We start from the raw sequence: 21,746 nt of genomic DNA on the forward strand, positions 1-21,746 counted from the left end.
TGAATATACCATGAGAAAATAACTGATTTGCAAAGCATAGGTTGCAGATTTGCATATTGGAAAGCAGAGGTCTGCGCATGGATTTGAGTAGAAAATGAAGACAGACACCCCTTCATACATTCTGTATCATCTGATTAAATATTATTAGGAAGAAAGAATAAACCATTTTTGTTGCTACAATTAGTTTACAATTTATATTACAAGGCTTTAGTAAATTAAATATACATGTACTCTGTTCTCTGTTCTCAACACCTGGTATTATGTTAACATTTTCAAAGTATAAAAAAACATGAAAACCTAAACAAGCTTTAAAAAATGGATCAAAAATGTATTTTTTTTTCTCCTGAAATAAAAGTATAATAAAACAGTGCACTTTCCAGCATGATTTATAATTAATGATTTCATCCTTACAAATATTTGCTAGCAAAAAAATGCATGTATTTATAGATCTATTTATTAAAAAAAAAAAAAAACAAGAACAGTCAAAGAGAGAACAGGTAGTACGTACACCAAAATATTATTGTACAGGTAGCATCCCCTTCATAATAACTGAAAGGGACTGATATTCTTGTGTGCGTCTGGCCACCTTATTAAGAACAACTTGCTGCTTTGTCACTGAACCGGTAAACATGTCAATGATGAGGGAAGGAAAGAGGCCCACTTTTGTACAGGTCGTGATGCTCTCAAATCTACATGAAGTTGCATTCAAGCACATCCAGCTGTGAAGAAGTCAGTTTCCGTGACAACGGCAGCTCTTGCCAATTCATATGAAGGAGAACAGTAGTTTTGTTTTCTCTTGTGTCTATGTTGAGAGTCAGAATATCTGGGGATGCAAACAGTACACAAAATAGAAGAGGACTCCACTCACTGCGGGACAGCGCAGGAAGTTGTGTGCGTATCATAAGTTCCATTTGGTTGAGTGCGAATGACTGGTGTGCATCTCCAGTTATGAATTATTATGCGATATAAATGTAGAGACATTTTGGAAAAACTGAAATCATACTGTACTAATATATTATAATCAGAGGTGGGTAGTCATAAATTCTAATCAAGTGAGAGTAGCGCTCCTTCAAAAATGATATTACTCAAGTAAAAGTAGTTATCCAAACAATGAACTCAAGTACAAGTAAAAAAAGTATTCGGTGAAAAGAATACTCAAGTCATGAGTAACATGGTGAGTAACCGTTTACAATGACTGACTTTTTTTTCAATCTATGGTGCAGTTTTTTTTTCAGCACTTCATCTATATCATCTTTTTATTATTCTGTATACTGTAAAGCCCATTACATTAGGCCAAACAAGTACACAAAAATCACTGAATCACCACTAGAAAAATTTACACTTGCTCAAAAAACATGAGTACCCTCTATTGGAGAAAAGATTCCCACCATGAAATAAAAACGATCCTAACCTCAGTTTTCCGTGGTCTATTGGTGTCAAATAAAAACTGCTTTCGAGTAATGTTGACGGCAGATCTCGATGTCAAGTAGTTTAACTCAATACTTTAAAGATTCCACGTGAATTAACAAGCCAGTGTGATCATAGAACGTCCAACTGCAAGCTTGCGTGTGGTCATGTGACTGTATTCTTACATCTGATTGGTATCACGGTGTCATGTGATTATTGTTGCAACGTCACATTGCTAAAACTGGTAAAGCCACTGTGCTGGCAAAAATACCTAATATATAGAATAAAGAGGAAAAATGTAAGGAACATAGTGTAGCCCAAAGCAGCGGAGTAAAAGCAGCGTTTCTTCTTCACTTATCTACTCAAGTATGACGTGGTAAAATACTCTTAGAAGTACATTTTCTCAAACATTAAATGTAACGCATTACTACCTACCTCTGATTATAATGCAGTGATTCCCAACCATTGTGCTGAAGAACTGCTTTAAATTCATGTAATTGGTATTGGAAGTCATAAGGCATCCAAACCATTCAATCTGGAAAGGCTGGCAGTGATCATTCACTCAAGATTGCAATTGCATTATGTTCAATTGACTAAGCTCATATATGACCAAATTGCATTTGCCAATAAATGGATGCAGATTATTTCAACATATTGAGTTGGGAATTACTGTTTTAATTGTAAATGAAACTTAAACAATTCTCAGTCATATTAACAAAAATCCATGCACATGAATGGCCACGAACATTCAGGTAGTGAAAGAGTTAAGGCCCAGTAATGTTATGTGGTTCATGTGCCCGTCTTCCATTGTAAAAACATTATAAGGTCAATGAGATATTCTTGGCACCTTGAAATGTAAAGAAATCGTTAAAAGGCGCTGACATCTGGCGAGGGTTATTTCTTCTTAATGGCAATAATGGCAGCAGACACCTTATATGGACAAGCACAATTTCAATTTAGCAGAAGCTGAGGGTGTGTTCTGGTGATCAAGATCCTAAGTCAGGAAGAATCATGACTAGAACTCCAGAACTGTAAAAGCCACACAAAGTTCTGCTTCAACAGATCTTCGCACAACAACTTTCTTTCCACAAATAACTTAAACAAAAGACTTAGAAAGATTAAACAAAACAAAAAAAAATACAATAGTTTTTAATAGAAACATCTGTATTTTTCTCAGGTTTTTTTTTTTTGGTAAAGCATCAAACTTTTGGTTTCTTCAATAAAATATCTCAACTGGATTCAATATCGCTTTTAAAGTTAATTTGCTTAAATGCACCCCTTTTTGAAAGGTCAAATGCGTTGCTATCATCTGCATAAAGATCTAGACGACGGGACATAACATCCAATCCAAACCACAGTAATTCCCGCCTTAATGAGAAGAAAGCTGAACAGTGTGTGTATAGGAGCCGGTAAACCAGTAACGGAGGAAACAATGACGAACAGACACTTGCAGGATCAGTGTTTACAACATGTTTCGCATAAGGCCACGAGGCACTGTGCGGAGTTGCTTCAGGAAGAAGACGGCAGTTGAACGCATGGGGATTCCTGGCTCTTGCTAGAGTTACCTTCACTTACGCTACGCAGATTTGTTCACAGGCTGATTATCTTTGAGCTTGCACTTAATAAAGGGGGTTTGTTGATTTGAACAATATAGGGAACGCCAAGTGAAATGGCATGTTGGTTCTATATGGTTTAGTTTTATGTTACATTTATAATATACAGCCTATGAAAATAATTTGCAGCATAATGTAATATTAAAAACTATTTCGACGCAAATCGCGCTGTGGTGATGCAAAATGATGCCGCCATATTTACTGTATGTCACGCTTTAAAAAGACTACTGTATATTCTTTTCAGGCCATGAGGACAATTATTTAGTTGTCACATTACAATTTGACAGTATTCCACCAGCCACCAGACGACTGTGTCGAATGGTAATGGACCAGGAAACCGGCCTGGCCGAGAGGTAGAGTGGTGAGAAAAAGTTAACAGGCCGTCAATGGCCAAACAACCGAGCACCGTTTAAAATCTACGTTAAGGTCAATAACAGACTCGAAAAGAAGCTCCATGGAAAATAACTGTTGTGTTGTTTTGTTATTTTAACATTTGGTTTGCAAAAAGCCGCTGGGGTCTTTCATCACACCTACCAGAAAATATGACTGGAATATTTACCATTAGTTACTTCTTGTCTACACCTTTACATGAGCAAATATGAGTAGCGGTAGTGAAGATGTCTTCAGGAAGAATCATTAGGAGTAACAGAACTGTTGCCAAACGATCCCTTTTTACAGTATTCGAAGACAGCCAATGAGGTTGTGTTCATGTAAATGTTAGGGTAGTTGTGGCTAATACTGACAAACATTGATATGTAAACACTTAGATCGTGCAATTCAGCGAGTGCTGAACTGAGGTTTGTTTAGCAGGACATGGGCTGACTTTCCTGTGTGTGTTTTCACAAAATCGGAGTGACATTCGCAACTAACGGAGCAGACAATGAATGAGCAAAAATTACCACAATTGCTGTGCCCGGGTCGAGGGCAGCTGACAGCTATTTGGACAGACCAGTTAAGCATCCAAATGCTGTATGGCTAAGCCAGTTTTGGTTGGGATGCTGGTGTGAATCCATGTGTGTGTAGCTGGTTGCATATGTGCTCTTTTCTTCTGTTCCTTTTTTTTTTTTTTTTTTTTTTTGCATAATTTTGAATGGGCAAATTTAGTGTGACAAAATTGCGAGGATTAAAGTGACAGTGTAAATGAATGCACGAGGCCATTACATCCATGTGCAAACCGAGTACACATGCAAACACACCCAGCAGGCGCCGTGTAACGGCATGCTTAAAAATAGCATAGTAGGTAGGGAGAAAACAATAGACAGAAGTCGGTGCTTCACGTGTCATCCGCACGCTTCCCAATCCTGGCCGTCCCTTGCATTCCCCCCCCCCTCTCAGTTTGCTCCCCAAATTCACACGATGCAATAACAGCTACGCCAGACTCTCGCTGTGGGTAGCTCCTCCCTCACTTGCATCCTTGTGTTCGCCGGCCCTGCTTCTGCAGGTTTCCCGCAGCGCCCCCCACTGGTACCCAGCAAAGGTGGGGCTGATAGGGAGGTACTTAAAGACAGAGTGTCTGCGAATGAAATCCATTCCGAAGGGAAGGTCATAGGATCGCATCCCCTCCAGCTCAGCGGCACTGGGACCCGTGCCACGCTTTAGCTTCCTGATGCCTCGCTCCTCAGGAGAACCTGACGAGAGGATAGCATCGTTGTTAGCTCAGTTCACTTTATGACAAGGGGGTCAGTCTTTTGGAACGGATTTCCATTAGTATCGTGGCAAAGTCGCACAAATTGATGTCAGTTTTTCATGCAGTGCCGCCTGAGGAATCAAAGGTGCCGACATTCACTGTTGGTTTTTGGAATTGCCGCTGGCATTCAGTGATTCCTCCAGATTATCTGAACCTTTCGACTGTATTATAGACGGTAGAGGACGAAATTCAATAATTCCTTGCAATTGTACATTGAACATTGTCCTTCAACTGTTCGACTATTTTCTCATACACTTGTTCACAAAGAGGAAAACCTCGCCCCCATCTTTGCTTGTGAATGACTGAGCAATTCAGGGAAGTTCTCTTTACACCCAAACATGGCCACCAACTGTTCACCTGTGGGATGTTTTGCTTGATGAACATTCCTCAAGTTTTTATTTTGTGAACTTTTTATTGTTATCCTTCAAGATGAACAGGTCACTGTATCGCAGTTATTTAGTGGGACTCCCTTTGATGATGTACGGATTAAGAGTGTAATAGTATTTGTATTCGTCCTGTATGCATCACGGTTCGGTGCTTGCAGTCAGAAAGTGATTATTCATTCATTCATTTTCCATGCCGCTTCATCCTCACGAGGGTCGCGGAGTTGCTGGAGCCTATCCCAGCTAACTACGGGCAGTAGGCAGGGGACACCCTGAACTGGTTGCCAGCCAATCGCAGGGCACAAGGACACATACAACCATTCACGCACACACCCATACCTACGGACAATTTAGAGTGTTCAATCAGCCTACCATGCATGTTTTTACGTTCGAGTAAAAACAACAACAAAAAAGGGGGGGGGGCAATCAATGTCAGAGTTAGTCCAGCTTGACTCTAGGGGGCGGTAGATCATCACAGCAAAAAGAAGACAAACCAAAACAGAAGAAGTTATCACTGACCACTACTAGTACAGTTATGGCAAATGTACAGAATGGGAACTATCAGATGCAGTATATTATATAATTAAATCAGGAAATATTTATTTTGGTCTAGCCCTAGGCTGAAGTCATTGAAACACTGAATTTTTTTGCACAATTTCAAGAGATGCTTTTTCAGTTTTGAAATGATTTGCAATATTTGTTTTGTTTTAGCCAATGTTAAAATATATCCTATGTGGGAGTGTATGTTCACTGGTAATGGGTTACAGTTAACTGTGTGTAATCCAACATCGAAAATGGTAGTATCTTATTTTTATAAAAACATTTACGAAGGTTGTCAGCTGGCGAGTGCTACGCGACTTTAACCGTTCCCTTTGTCGATCCCTACAAAAAAGGGTGTGTTGTCTATTTTTGCACATAAAGTATGGATTAAAGAATGTTAAATCAATAAAAACATTCACAATGTTTTCTTCTATTTATTTTGCACTTTAATAGGAGCTGCTTTTTAGTTTGGGCCAAGAGAATGAATTAACTTCCAAATTCTGTGATTAAAAAAAGGTTTTTTTGTTTTTCCTGTTGTACCGAACCCGCAACGAACCGTGACATGTGTGTACCGTTACACCCCTAGTATGCATAGTTGTACTCTTATAAACCAGTGACCCCCCAAGTACATTCTTTCAAATGGTAGCTGGATAAATAAATGGCTCACCTGGAATAGTGTTGTCCAAAATAAATGCAACTGAACCTCCCACAAACATGGCAGTGGTGAGGAGCACGTTTAACACTTGGTCAATCTCAACAATGCCTAGGAACAAAAAACATAGAAAACAATATGTAGTCATCTCACAAAAATTGGAACAAAAGTATACCAATTTACTGTATTAATTACTTTACACCTGTATAAATATGGTGTTACATCAGATAAGTGGTTTCTTTGTATTGCAACTGCTATATTGCCTCAGCCCTATCTTATAAGTCAGAAGTTGGGAAACCTACTGACAGAGCCAAAAACGCACATCATATACTTCACCATCAGTTGACAAGACAGCTCCTGCAAATATTGTGCCACGCTTTCCCGTTGGGGGCCGACCCAGGCAGAGCTGATTTGGCTTTCATTGTGATAAACACAAACACACGCTGTGTTCAAACGCCGGATTTAGGTGGAAAAAGGACGAATGTTTTACCGCATACAAGCAGGCAGGAGGAGTGTCTCAAGAGTGATTTGGTCGAGGATTCAAGGTAATTATTATATCAAAGAGCCCCATTCATGCACTTTGAAACAATGCATGGAAAAATGTAGCCTGACTTTAACTAAAAATATTTACGTAAAATGAATGATTACTACCCGTTTTTTTTTTTTGCTTTTAACTAGAGGTGTGCAAAATTTCCGATTCTTAGATTATTCGCGATTCCGCCGTGGAAGATTCGAGAACGATTCACAAACATCCAAATTCCAATTATTGAAATATGCCAAGTAAAGTGGAAGTACAACACACTCAGCGCGCCGCGCGGTCTTCGGGACAATGAGGAACGGAGCGAGAGTAGCTAAACATCATGCTTCTCATTACACGGCCCCTCGGGTAATGACAATGCTCAACTTACGGCTCTAGCTCAACTCATGCCACGAGATTAAAAAAACACAACAAAATACCTGACTGCTGTCGAAAAGGCTGCTACAAATTACATCCACATAATGTTACGGTAGATATCATTTATATAGGACTAGATGCACTATAGATTCGGTAGCGTTAGCAGCATATCTACAAAAAGCCAGATGCAGGCGTTAGTAAACGGCCGCCATCTTAAAGCAGTACACTTGCCCGCAAGGCTGTTGTAGCGAACCTTCCAAGCAAACATAATTAACTTTTTATCTAAAATACTCCTAAATCGGTAAAATATTGACTTGAATCTATCTTTAAAATAGTTTTAAAACTTTCACATGTCGAAAGTAGACAAAAGGGAAATTATGGAATAACAGGAGCAATTTTAACAACTTTAACGGTTGATTCAAAACATTAAATTAATTGAATGTAGTTTAAAGCTGCTGATACAGAATGGGGACTGGAGTTTTTTATTTACTGTTATTTTTGTACATTTTTTTACTGCTAAATGTTAACTTGATACTGGAATAGTAGTTTGGTTTAGCCTGAGAGTATTTTTGAACAATTTTGGAACTAATGTACAAAACATTAAAAAAAAAAAAAAAAAAATAGGAGGGGGGGGGTGCATCAATAATCGTTTTATAATCGAATCGGAGCCTCTGAATCGTAATCGTAATCGAATCGTTAGTTGCCCAAAGATTCCCAGCTCTACTTTTAACCAATAATCGAGACTGTTTAGAGAAATTCCGGGGATTTATGCATTCGTTTACAAGAACTTTCAACTTTAAAAAGCTCTTTCTTTTGCTGCGGAGGCCGCCACGTTGGATTACACAATAGTGTCATTTTAGCTTGAAATATTTACGTAAAATTAATGATAACTGTCCGTTTTTCTGCTTCTAACCAAGAATCTAGACTGTTCTATGTTCCTATCAATAGAAATTCTGGGATGTACATATTTATTTAGAAGAATTTTCAACTTAAAAAGCACTTTGTTTTGTTATTGCCGCCATTTTGTATCCATACACAGTAGCGTAAGTTTACATTCAAATGATCAGGTAATTTTCGGCCAACTGCCCCTTTTTAGGCTAAGAAGTGGTAATTTAGAAATGTCTGCGTCCATAGAAAAAAAAAAAGCCTTCTACCTATTTTATTTTATGTAACATTTTAATCTAAAATCTAAAAATAGCCAGCATGACTTGCTGAGGAATTGGTGACATCAGAACTCAACCTCAATAAGTTGTGCTTGTATAGAGAAAAATGAAAAATTTGCTTTTGATGAGAAGAATTAAGATGCCTGCATGCTTTCCTAAAGTATTAAGGTTCTGATGTGAAAATTGAGTAATTATGTGTCGAAAATCTCCACTAAATTAAAAAAAAAAAAAAAAAAAAAAGTTGCCCTTTTTGTCAAAAACTTATATGTTAAATATTGCTATTGATCCTGAAAATATAGGTGATTATCTCTGCATTTGGTGATTTTTGTGCATCTAGCATAAAATTTCAAGATTTGTTATACTTGGATAAAAAAATAATTATTTGGGATTTTATTAAGGAACGACTTAGAATTTTTTAATGTCGCTGCTCAAGGAGACTATTACTTGCCTAAGGGGGAGCCTGTTTTGGTTTTAAGTCGCTAGCGGCTTTGGTTTTGAAAATATTTGAATTTGAAGTTTTTGAAAATAGGCCCCCTATGGATCAGCCCCGAGCCACTTCAACTGATTCTGAAGTCTGTGCCAACATATTTAAAAATGGGATTCCACAACAGCCATACAGTGCCCCATACAGTCCCCAAAATATATTGTTTTGAAATTGAAATAGTTTAGTGAACAACTGAATCAAATTTACATAGGTCCGAATATTGTTAACCTTTGACAAATGCAGATAATCTTATTTACATACAAAACAAAAACAAAAAAAACTATATCTGACCAATTTTGAAAAAAAAAAAAATTACTTATAGAACATAAGGTGCCATTGCAGGAGCTATTTCCCCAACAACAGTATTGCTAAGTGGTTAAAAAATACAGTATTAATAAATTGCTTAACAATGCAAGAATGTGATACATAGTTATTTTTTTGTAACAAGTGTAGCTTTATTTGTTGTCTTTGACAAGAAATGTGGTGGCATTTGTACATTTTCTTGAGTTACGGTAAATATGGGGAATCTGCTAATTTTCATTCGTGCTTGTATGGCATATTCCATTCTATAACAGCATTAGGCTAACAGTCGCGTCAGAAAACAAAATATATTTTGTATATTAATCCTCAGTAGCCTATGTGTAATTTTCGTTTGTATGGTTGTCTAATGTTGGAGTTGACCTCAATTACAGTGTAAAACAAATGTCTTGTTCTCTAGAAAAATGTGTTTTTGTCCCCCCCCACTTTTCTTTTTGTAATTAATCATAATTAACACATTAAAGTCATGTCCTTAATACACAAACACACATATAAAGCTGCTCTCTTGGACGTTAAATATTTTGCTCCACATGATTTTGCTCTCACAAACGCTGTAGCTCTACTGCATTGATTAACACCCAGGGAAATGTCTGAATTATTCATTTGGAATCTGTTTTAGCTATTCGCATAGAACACTTAGACAATAGCAAATACAAACATGGTGTAGAATTGCGCTCATTTGCTAGAGGTGGAAAGCACAACCTGGGGGATGTGTGCGTAACTGGGTTTCCGTTTTCCAACCCAAACCTACTTTCAACATAATGAGAAGTATTCCTATCGATCGAAGTAAGGAAGTCTATAGTCAGTCGCCTTCACCCACCTGTAACTAACGGGTTCTTTTTGAGGTAGCTGGGCAGCATCAGGCCAAAGAAGATGGAGAAACCTAGAACAAAGAGGTTCCTGGAAGAGTTGAGGTCGACGAACTGTAGGTTGGACAGCCCCACCGCGGTGATCATGCCAAACAAGGTGCAGAAGAGAGCCCCCAACACAGGGTCTGGCAGGGAAGCGAAGAGGGCACTAAATTTACCCACGAGGCCCAGCAGCAGCATCATAGCGGCTCCGTACTGGATCACACGCCTACTGCCAACCTGGAAAACGAGACGAGATACAGTAGATGCTAATGACATTATTTTTCACCTAAACACCAATTGACTGTACAGCCAAATGTTAGACCAGTGTGAATGAAATGATGGACAACAAAATGCATATTTATCCCATGAGTTGGTAGTGACACATACACTGATGAGATAAACTACCAGATATTTGGTAGGCTAAGCTACTAACTATTCAACATTAAACTGAAATAAAAATATAATATATGTTGCCTTATCAGTTGACTTTTTTTCCAGGACGAAGCTCATATCTCAAATTACTCCTCTCTCTTATTCAAATATCCCGATTAATTCATTGGCTGCAATTGAGGGGGACAGATTTCTAATCCATTTAAACTGGGAATGCTGACATTGATCATTCACAGTTAGAAGAGATTGGGCGATGTCAATGGTAGTAAAACCTTTTCATCTGCCAGTTCTTCCGGTTAAAATGAATTTAATATCCATCACTCTAGTTTTGTTCCTTTTTGGTGAAACGTGTTCATTTTCGATAGCCTCTCCAAATTTCAGAGGGCAAAATTCCAGACAGCTTTCGAATATTTTAAAACCACTGCCAAAGTTGTACTGCTTCAGGAAAAGTAGGGGAAAATGGTGGCAGTGTTGTGCAAAATCTGTCTTGAAATGATCATAATTGAGGCAATTCATTTTTTAGGGTCAACTAAAGAAAATTAAGGTCTTAATTATTTTTTCCGGGCCTTTACACAATAGGCTTCTAGTTATACAGTACGTGTGACCTCTGAAATGTATGAGGTCAAAGCTACAGTTATACTTCAAAACTTGTAAATTAGCATTTTTGCTATAATCCAGCATATTTAAATCTTTGGGATGTGTCTAAATAGATGTTCACTAATGTGCACTGTCCTTACCATGTAAACAAATAAATAAAACAGATAAACAACCTCTAGCTAGCCAGTAGCTTACCAGCTGTTAGTTTAGCTTTTAGTCAAAAACATTAGTTTGGGTAGGCTGTGACATTTTGGATGAGGATGGTTGTCACACCATCAACAGTTCAAAGGATTTTTATTGACATTGTAAAGGGCACAGTGAAAGTGTTTTCCAGCAGCTCTTAGTTGTGTACATTGAACAAATACAATAAAAAAAAAAAAACTACATTGAACAAATACAATTAAAAAAAAAAACCTAGAAAATAAAAATATGTAAGGACTCAATTGAATTGTGTGTTCAATACGTTCAAATCAGTTCTTGAGGAAAGGTCGACCAATATATCAGACTGATATATGGACCTTTTCAAGATCAGCCAATATATGGCCAATATAATAGGATAACTGTTGTGTTTATTGTTTGGGGATGATTTTCTTATGAATGGCGACTGATATATGGGCTGGCTTATATATCGGGCCGATCAACTGAATTTTTTTTTCTCAAGATCGGCAGATATCAGCCAAAACTAATATAATAAGATAGTTGTTATGTTCACTGTTTGCACCACCTCGTGGCTATGGAATCACTGGGGTGCCAAACTTAAAAAATATATGAATGAATCGATAAATAAATGAATAAATAAATAAAAATAGAAAGAAATATATGAATGAATAAATAAATGAATGAAAATATAAACATATTTTGTCACTGAAAATCTGAAATGGAAAAAACAATGACAATTTTTTTTCTTTGCTTTTGTCCTTTCTATTTGACTTGTCATCATCGTTGCCTTTGCCAAAAGGAATGGTCTGTCAATCAAAAGGCGTGGGAGGGGCATTGCAAACAGGAAAAGGTTAGTTATCGACAGCATTAAATTTGCTGTGAACTAGATTTGTATGGTCGAGTACAAGCACTTGGCTCACTTTGATGTCCGCCCCCTCACAGTCAAAATGGATTTGGACGTCTGCACTGGGAACCAATGACTTGACAAGAAAATGACCCAAAATTGCCCCAAAACCTAGAGGAAGTGTCCAAATCAAAAGGAAATAACATGGAAATGCCTCCAAATTAACAAAAGCAGCCCAGAAATGCGCCAAAAAATCAACAGGAAATGATTTATCTACAGATTAAAAATTTTAATGTGACACAAAGTGACAAAAAAAAAAAACTCATTGCCTGCCATTTAAAACGATAGGTGTCCAATTCAATTAGACTGGAAAGACTGGCTGTGAATGCTCATCTTTTGGTGCCATTGACGGCACTAGATGTCCAATCCATTTTGACACGGGAGGGGAGAATGAAGGAATTATCATTCACCCACTCTCAGTTAAAATAGTTTAGATATCCAGCGCAGTCAGTGGCAGCCAGCCAAGCCAACTTATTTCGCCAAAAATAAACTACCATAAATGTGGCCAACGAAACCAGAATTTGATACCTCTAAGTAAATCAATGGTGAGCTGCGCAATGCTGTGTGCTGACTGTATTTTTGGGTCATAATTTTCTAGAGTTGAAAGTTGAATTCAAGCATCCTATAAACTGATTGTGGGTGTGAAATACCTTTGTTATTCCCAGAACGCCAATGTTTGGACTGGAGGAGGTGGAACCATTTCCTGTGCCAAAAAGACCATCCAGCACACAGGAGATGCCCTCGACAAATATGCCCCTGAGAAGATAAAGGAACAATTGTTTTTTTCTGTCTTTATGTGAGGCAAAAAAACGACGAGGCTTACCTATTGATGGCGTGGATGGGAGGAGGAGGTGCGCACGACAGACGAGCGCAGGCGTAATAATCGCCGATAGACTCAATGATGCTGGCTACAACGGCGCTCATCATGCCGATCACGCCTGCAGCCGTTACACTTGGAACACCCCACTGGACTGAAAGGTTAAAACATTTGTGATTCGTGGAACACATGAGAAAACCTGAAATGTGATACACAATCTAGCAACCCATCAGTGTAGCTATAGAAAACATCTCTCCTCAGCTGATCAAGCTCATCCATAACTTCCTCACCGATGGACTACAAGCAGTAAAGGTGGGCTCAACCACATCCCCGGTACTTACAATCAACACCGGGGTCCCACAGGGATGCGTGCTGAGTCCTTTCCTGTACATACTCTATACCAACGACTGCCGTAGCATCTCACCCACCACAACATATTTAAAATACTCAAATAACACAGCCATTCTTGTACTCATTTCCGATTGGCAATACATTTGGACTACTTGAACACAGGCAAACATTTCACTTAGTCATGCACAATGTCATCTGTGTCAATAAAAGAAATATTGTTCAACCCACCTTCATCCCAACATCCTATCATCATACGACTCGCATGCAGTTGACAAAGCCGCTCTAGACAGCAGGCCCCACTGACCAGCCCCACGCTAGCTGCCACTATATTGAAAATGTCACTGTCATGTTATGCTGTCTTTTATGTCTTTGATGTGAAATATTCTTTGTCTTTCTTGTAATGTACATTCATTCATTCATTTTCCATGCCGCTTTTCCTCACGAGGGTCAGCCAATGAAAATGAATTTCACCAAGGGGACCACTAAATCTAAAATCAATCAATCAGAGGGTGGGAACCTCTGTGTACCTCAGGATACAATTTGCGATACAAAGCTCACGATAACAATGATCTCACGATATGGAGATACAACAATTATCGAAACATGGGTCAGGAAATCATTCCAAGATATTCCACTATACAACAAATAAACAGAAACAAGCTCTGTTCATCCTTCTGCTGTGAATTGGAATGGGTTTATCACTAGCAGACGTCCAATCAGTTTAAAGTGGATTGGAATGAAAGATTGTTCATTAAATGTTTATTCGCTGCCACCCTCCCACTTCAAACGGATTGGACATTTATTGGACTGTCAGTGGCAGCAAATGCCAGGCAATGACTTAATTTTGGGGCATTTCACGTCATTTCCTATTGATTTTCGATCACTTCCTGTTGATTTTCGGCCATTTACTCCTCGTTAATTTGGGGTTACAAAAAAGAAAATGACTAAAAAATGTTCGCAAATGAATAGGAAGTCACTCAAAATAAACAGAAAGTAACATGTAAATGCCCTAAAATGAACAGGAAGTGACCTGTAATTGCCTCCAAAACTGGGAGTGAATACTCTGACTTCAGTGCCATTGACGGCACTAGACATCCAATCCAGTCAAAATGAATTGGATGTCTACCAATGTCATTGGCAGCCAGTGAGCTAACGTAGGCAGTATTCTAATGGAAGATTTTAGTAGCAACCTTTTGGTTCCTTTGTTTTTTTTTTTTAAACAGTGACACCTTTTCTGAAACGATATATCGATTCTTGGCGGGAGCAAATTGATAACCTTTTGGGCTACAAAGAATCGTGATACATCACCTTTTCGATAAATTGTCACACCCCTACAATCAATCAATATGCTAAGCAATTTAGTACTTGTGTTAACGTCTCCTGACTTGGCACTCAATTAACAAAGGGGTCAACAGACAAATAACCCAGACTAACAGGGTCGAGTGCCCCCCCCCCCCCCTTTTTTTTTGTACATGATGGGGCCAACAGGACATCCTTGATTTAGAACATACGATATCGAAGCACCAAAACCCATGGGTCTCCTAGTGTTAACACTATAGCCGGTGACTTAGGAGGACACACTCACATGGATAAGGAATCTTGAACCAGGGTGCAGCCGATAAGATTCCTTGGCGGGCATCCGTGCGGGCGTAAAAGCCATATTTGCCCTTTTCGGGCGGAAAAACATCAGTCACCGTGAAGATGAAGCATAGGAACCATGACACAAGGATGGCCATGATGATCTGGGTTCAAATCAAATGAAAAAGGCAATCAAACTCATTATAACCTCAAGTTATAAAGTCTGTGCATGTAACATTTTTACTCTAAGCTGTTGGGAGGAAATTGCAATAGCTATTTTTTCAGAGGTGAATAGAAATGAAACTTAAGTAACTCCTGTATTATTTAGGTAGAGTGCAACATTCTAATGAGAGTCAATAAAAAAGTAGCCAACATCTTGCCGTTTTCAAGTAGATACAACAAAATCTATGAATTGATATACAGACTAGAGGAGTTCCAAAAAATCGATTATTACATGCATCGCGATTCAAGACGTGACGATTTGATTACGATTTATAAAGGTTCAAAAACAATTATTTTCGATGAAATGTACTGAATAAGTTGCTAGGACCCGTGTGCATCTATAAGAGGTGAGTACACAAACCTTCTTGTACTGTTTAGCCTTTATTTTTGTTGTTTTTGAGATGTTAATAGTTAGCGCCGAGCGCTAAGCTAATTAGCTAACGTGTATTTCATATGCAGATCGTGTAAAACCATTATTAAGTACAGTGGTAACACTACAAACATGCGAAATAGTACAGAAATCTGTGAAAACAAAGTATATTAATTAAAAGAAGTCTTATTTCTAAAGACACTGTTTCCAGAAAATGCTGAATTCATTGCAACTGTGTAAATTTTATTGTATTGTTGAGAGAAATAAGTACTCCTTTTAACATGGTTAATGTATTTGGACTTTCTTGAAAAATAATAAAAAAGAAGCTTAAGGGCAGCTTTTTGTTGTATTGGCATGTTTCCATCGTTCCTTTGAATCATTAGGATATATTAGATAAGTAATGGACATAAATTTGTTTGACTACTGTATGAACTAGTAATGCACGATGCATCGATGATAGCGATAATCGCGATAACCGTGATCATCGTTCAATAATCGAATCGAAGCACCCTGAATCGTAATCGAATCGAATTGAATCGTGGGGTGCCTAAGATGGCACACCCCTAATACAGTTATGTGACAGAAAAATAAAATACAGTTTGTCATAGTTTACGGCCCCCTGCCTGAAGTAATACAGTACTAGCATTCACTTCTTAAATAACTACAAATTTGAGGCTGTAGTGTCGTGTAGAGTAGACAATCACAGGCCATTACTATTTAACCTTGTATTCTAGTCAGATTTAAAGTCGAAAGAAAAAAATAACTATTAAAGGGTATGAATTATTGCTTTCAAGTCACCCTTTTGTGCTTGTCAAAATAAAAATCACCTTTTGTCATGTTTTATTTGTATACTAGTACTATTGCTTCACTTTACGACAAATAGGTGGAAGAAGACACACTACATTGGTGGCAGGACTGAGAAAAACCTCAACTATGAATATAAGTCAAGGACAAAAATATTGTTATCTGAAGAAAAAAAAGATTGAAAAAAAACGAATGTTGAAAGTTTGTTCTTGAATCTTTTAAAACATAAAAACACGTTTTTTTTTTCAGTCGCAGGATTGATATTTTCATTTTCATGTTCTTTTTTCAACTTTAGATTTCTTCACTTTAAAATCTTTTCAGTTTTTTTTTCACCTTCAAAATATTTTTCCCCCACTATCAGATCTTTTTTTTTCTTTTTCAGTTTAAAAGACCAAATGTGAAGTAAGGTTGGCCAACCATGTTTTTGAATACCGTAATTTCCCGAATATAAGGCGCACCCGTGTATAATGCGCACCCCAAATTTACTTGTAAAATCTAGGGAAAATTATTGTACCCGTTTATAACGCGCACCCTAATTTTAGAAGAAAACAGAGCTTGTGTACAGATACAGAGATGTCATTTTACTGACTGGTGAAACACAGCACAAGCATAGCACATTGGTAGTTCAAAACATTACCGTAAACTGACAATATTTACGGTAATAATATGATTTGACAACTTCTCCAACTTACCAGAATCTAGGAGAAAACAAAACAGATGTGACTTTTCTTTTAAAGGCTGCTGTATAACTTGCTCGTTTCCTCATGATGAATAAATGTTTCTTCCATGGATTGATACGGTAAAATGAAAGTGAGAACGTAAGTCGGAAATCCGTGAGAGCTCATAGATGTCAACTCGACAGTAACAAAAGGAACTATTGTTATTTGGGTTTGAGTTTCCCGAGGGACCGATATAGTTGACGGACATTAGAAGTGTACTACTACTACTGGTAGTTCCCACGGTTTATAAAAGTACTGTCGGAGCTAGAGCCTTTAGCCACCAAGCCCCTGTTTTATGGAATCAGCTTCCAGCTAGTATTAAAGAAGCCGAGACAGTCTGCACATTTAAGATTAGATTAAAAACGTTCCTATTCGACAAAGCTTATGGTTAGGCTAGTTGAAGTCGGAGTAGACTCACAGTTTAGTTTAAGCTGCACTAGAAGCTATAATGCTGGGGGCAGTACAGCCGCTGAGTTCTATCTCCTTTTCTTACTCTACCTACCACTTGTCTTACTTTATTTCTATTTTCCAATGTTAATATCTAGTTGTCTAGTCTCTTCATCACTAGTCACCCGGTGTCCCCTTTCCCCCCTCCCCTCTGGGGAGGGGCTATTTTTCAGCTGCAGCCTCCTGACTATCCGGACCCCTGGCTGGATTGACGTCCTCGCTGCTACCCCCGTCTCATCTGACCAGAGGGACCTCTTCTTGCTCCTTTACTCCACTGTATTTTTACGGACTACAATTTCGCTTGCTAATTCCCATTAGCCGTTCTGGGGTTCCTGTCTATCCGTCCTGGGAGTGGATCTCTCCTGACTGTGGTACTCCCCAAGGTTTCTCATTTTTCTCCCAATTGACTCTGGAGTTTTTGGAGTTTTTCCTTGCCGGCATGGAGGGTCTTAGGATAGGGGATACCCAGGACTTGGACTGTATCTATTAATCTTTGTTGCTTCATTTCTAATTGTGCATCATATTGCCTCTGTAAAGCCCTTTGAGACCTCTGTTGTGATTGTGGGCTATACAAATAAAATTGAATTGAATTGAAAGTGTGTGTCCTTACATTTGTTAGGGTCCGAATTGCGGAGCTGCAATAAACGTCGACTCAAATGAGTTTAAGAAACTAAATTCTGTGCTTTATGAAGAGTGAAAAAAGCAGAATTTAACACAGATGAAATCATTCGGCCGATTAGAGTGAAGTATTACCGAAACAAAACGGTGACGTCACGTACCGTAATGGTCGGCAACGGGTCGCCGCATACGTTTCTTCAACACAACGTGGCCGTGTCAATGAAAAAAAATCGGTTTATATATATATGTAATACATATATATTTCTGTCTCCATCCATGTACCCGTTTATAATGCGCACCATGAGTTTACAAGTTGATTTTGGGGGAAAAAAGTGCGCGTTATATTCGGGAAATTACGGTAATATCAATGGCTAAACAATTCTAAGCATATTTTCGTTATTATTTTTAACGCAACCTTTCCAGATTATTTGTTTAACCCATGGCAACGCCCTTGACAACGAAAATGCTTTTCTTCGACAATCTTCGGAAATTACGTCACACAGAGAACTGCGAGGGAAGTCCACCACAGAACGGTATTGTTGCATTGCTTCTCGGTAAGATGCCACGGTGGTGTGTGGCGATGTATTGTTCTCAATCTAAAGAAAAGTTGTATGAGTGGCCAAAGGACAGCAGGGCACGTAAATTGACATCTTTCGTTCGCACGAAGCGAATGAATTTCACGCCATCATCGAGTAGTGTTCTCTGCTACAAACACTTCGAAGACGCCTGGTTCTTCAACCGGTCTGCTTATGATCAAGGATTTGCAAAAAAGTAAGTGTGATTTTTGGATAGATGACTGATGACTTTGTCAAAGCAGAGCTGCCAACTGTTGTGGAATGAACAGTAGAAGGTAGCGACGTTAACCGAAAGGTAACGCGAGGCAAAACCCTGATTGTGTTGTTGAATGAACAGTAAAAGCTAGCGACGTTAGCAGAAAGCTTACTCGTGGCAATCCCCGATCATAGTTGTATTGAGTTCATTTTGCCTACACTTATAAATTCGTCAAAACTTTTCTTTTATTCCAGGCAATAGTGATAGGTGGTTTATTTACCTGACGTTTCAGCGAACACTTCCGCCTTCGTCAGAGGGTCCAAAGGCGGAGGTGTTCGCCGAAACATGTCAGATAAATAAAAGCTAACGTCGCTAGGTTCTACTGTTTATTCCACAACATGATCGGGGATTTGTCAAAACTTTTATCCAAGGCAATAGTAAGTGGTTTATTTACCTGACATGCTTCAAATAAAAAAAATAATAACAGCCTATATCTTACCAATCTTGTAATCTCGATGGGTCTTGTCTCCATTTCATGTCAGGTAGTCTGGGCACATTGTTTGTATCCTGATTAGCGTCTGGCTAATACATGTACGGTCCAACATAAAATTCCAACCTCCTCCTCTTCCTCCAACTCTTCAAAAACTTGGATCTATTCACTTGCGCTCGATCTATCGCTTATATCGCTGTTTGAATTATTGTTTGAAGGGCTTTGTATGGCTGCCGTGTGGAGCGCTGCCATTGCTGTTCTCGGTGTGACGTATCACTTCCGGGTCCGTCCCCTTTCAGGCTAGAACTTCAGAAACGCGCTTATTTTGTCAAATATACAACATATAAATTATTTTTTTCATGCTTTATTTGTTGGACAATGTATAATTTCATTAATTGTGACCCTATTTGGCATTTTATGAAATTATTTCACATTTGGTCTTTAAACTTTAAGTAGCCTTGTTATGGCGTGGTCTCGACAGAGAGCCTATCAAAGCATCCCCAAGTGATGGGCACTTTGATAACGTTTGACCCCACACTCTTCATTTTATTTTCTTGACATCTGTAAATAAAGTAATGCAAAGCTAAGGGAGCAGGGGGAGGGCTTTTTTGCAAGTCATTCTAGAAAGCAAGCATGGAGTATAGCTCATGCAAACCTAAAGCCTGCCTAAGTCGTAGGCACACAAAAATGTATCTCTATGTAATATATCTCAAAAGCTAAACACTTACTGCTATTCAGCCTGATTTCCACTGCATCTAATTAGTAGAGAGCATTTCTTTTGTATGATTCAAACCACTGTATTTGTGTTGTTGGGATTTCAGACAAATCATTCCCTTTTTTTTTTTGGATAAAGGTCAACAAACTGGCATATTTTCCCATTTATACTCATCGAACCCGACCAGAATGACTTGCAAACGTGTTTCCCAAACTTAGAATTGCTTCATTTACAGATATCAAGACAATAAGGTGGAAAGGATGTGAAGTCATAACTATCCAAGTGCCCTCATTTCCTGAAGACAAAATCTTTGATGCTTTGATAGGCTTTTGGTTGAGGCCACGCAAGTTTGAAACTGGAAAAAAAAATAAAATAAGATTTGAAAGTGAAAACAATCAGAAGGTCAAAAAAAGATAACAAACCTAAAAGTTAATATCTGAACATGAAAATATCAAAATATCAAATTGTTTTTATGTTTAAGAAGATGCAACAACAAACCTTCAACTTTCAGTTTCAACATTTCTCAGATTACAACATGTCTGGCCTTGATTTAGATCCATAAACAACACAACACCACCCAGTAGGCATGTGCCGGTATGAGATTTTCACGGTACGATAACCGTGAGCAAAAATACCGCGGTTTCACGGTATCACAGTATTGCAATTATAGCTCCAAAATTTTGAGATGCATGGGTTTAAAAAAAAAAAAAAAAAAAAAAAATCCATTGAACAGGATTTTTTCAAAACATATTTGCAAATTGGAACATGAATATAATGTGAAAATAAATAAATTAACAAAAAATAAATATTATATAAAATTAAAATAAATAGAACCTAGACTATACCCACAGCCACAGCTCAAGTTGCTCAATATTAGAGTAAGAACAAAATAATTGCTATAAAAAGTAAAAACACTTCTAAATAAAATTAAAAATATATACTGTATGACTTTTTTTTTGAGGGGGGAAGCTCAAGTGAAGTTTCGACATTTTCAGCCACTGTGTCAACTCTAGTCTACATGATGCCATGCCTTTGTGTTAAAAAGAACAAAGAATTCATAAGTTAGTTAAAAATGTATGAGTTAGTTTTATAAATTAGTTAAAATGTAAATATTGTTGAGGAAAGGTTTCATCTAAAAAAAATAATAATAATAAAGTGAGGAGTCAGACCTCCTCTCTCAATTAGCGATCTTTGACGCGATTCTTTTTCTTTCCCCCCTGCATTCAAGCTTTTCTCTCACTCAGCGGCTGTGAGACATAAAAGAAGCTGCTCTCCCAGTTTAGCCTAGGCTAACATTCGTCTTTGTAAGTTTTAGTTAGTTTGTATATTGAATTTGAAAGGAAAATGTGTGTTTTGTTTTTGGCAAACTTTTTAATGGAGCTACTGCTATCCTGTTGAACCAAATCACACGTGGAAAAATACAATTGTACAGCGTTTTAAATGTATTTATTTGTATATTTCACCACGATTTGAGAGCTCAATAAATTGAAGAAAAGTACGCCTTGTGTTTGGAGGATTTGTTTTTGGGTTTGCTGGCTGTTTAGTGACACTCACGGCAACAAACGGGAAGGGGTGAGCGGTGCCGCACCAAGCCACTTAGGCTGCATTTTGGCACATGAAAAATAGCGAATACCGTACTAAGGTATGATGGAAAATTTTAGTGGTTTTGAAACCGCGACGTTTTCACACCACGGTAAACTGTGAAACCGGTAACCGGCACATGTCTACCACCCAGCAATATTTAGTAATAAGATGAGAAAAGAGGTAAAATGCTTAAGCAAGGAGTCTGTTAGAAAAGAGG

General features: G+C 38.1%; 1 protein-coding gene across 6 annotated transcripts in view; it reads right to left on the bottom strand.

Moving 5' to 3' along the window:
* Nucleotides 1-452: 452 nt before the first annotated feature.
* Nucleotides 453-21,746, bottom strand: part of slc23a2 (solute carrier family 23 member 2) — a 94,559-nt gene continuing 73,265 nt past the window's right edge. For all 6 annotated transcript variants that reach the window (XM_057831346.1, XM_057831345.1, XM_057831343.1 and 3 more), the window contains 6 exons: nt 14,797-14,953; nt 12,867-13,014; nt 12,694-12,799; nt 9,963-10,230; nt 6,298-6,393; nt 453-4,648 (listed from right to left, as the gene is read on the bottom strand). In XM_057831346.1, the coding sequence (XP_057687329.1) occupies nt 4,389-4,648; nt 6,298-6,393; nt 9,963-10,230; nt 12,694-12,799; nt 12,867-13,014; nt 14,797-14,953 (1,035 nt within the window). In that variant the 3' untranslated portion in view covers nt 453-4,388. The remainder of the gene's footprint in view (nt 4,649-6,297; nt 6,394-9,962; nt 10,231-12,693; nt 12,800-12,866; nt 13,015-14,796; nt 14,954-21,746) is intronic.

This window comes from Corythoichthys intestinalis, chromosome 3 (genome assembly GCF_030265065.1).
Source record: "Corythoichthys intestinalis isolate RoL2023-P3 chromosome 3, ASM3026506v1, whole genome shotgun sequence".
Classification (NCBI taxonomy): Eukaryota; Metazoa; Chordata; class Actinopteri; order Syngnathiformes; family Syngnathidae; genus Corythoichthys; species Corythoichthys intestinalis.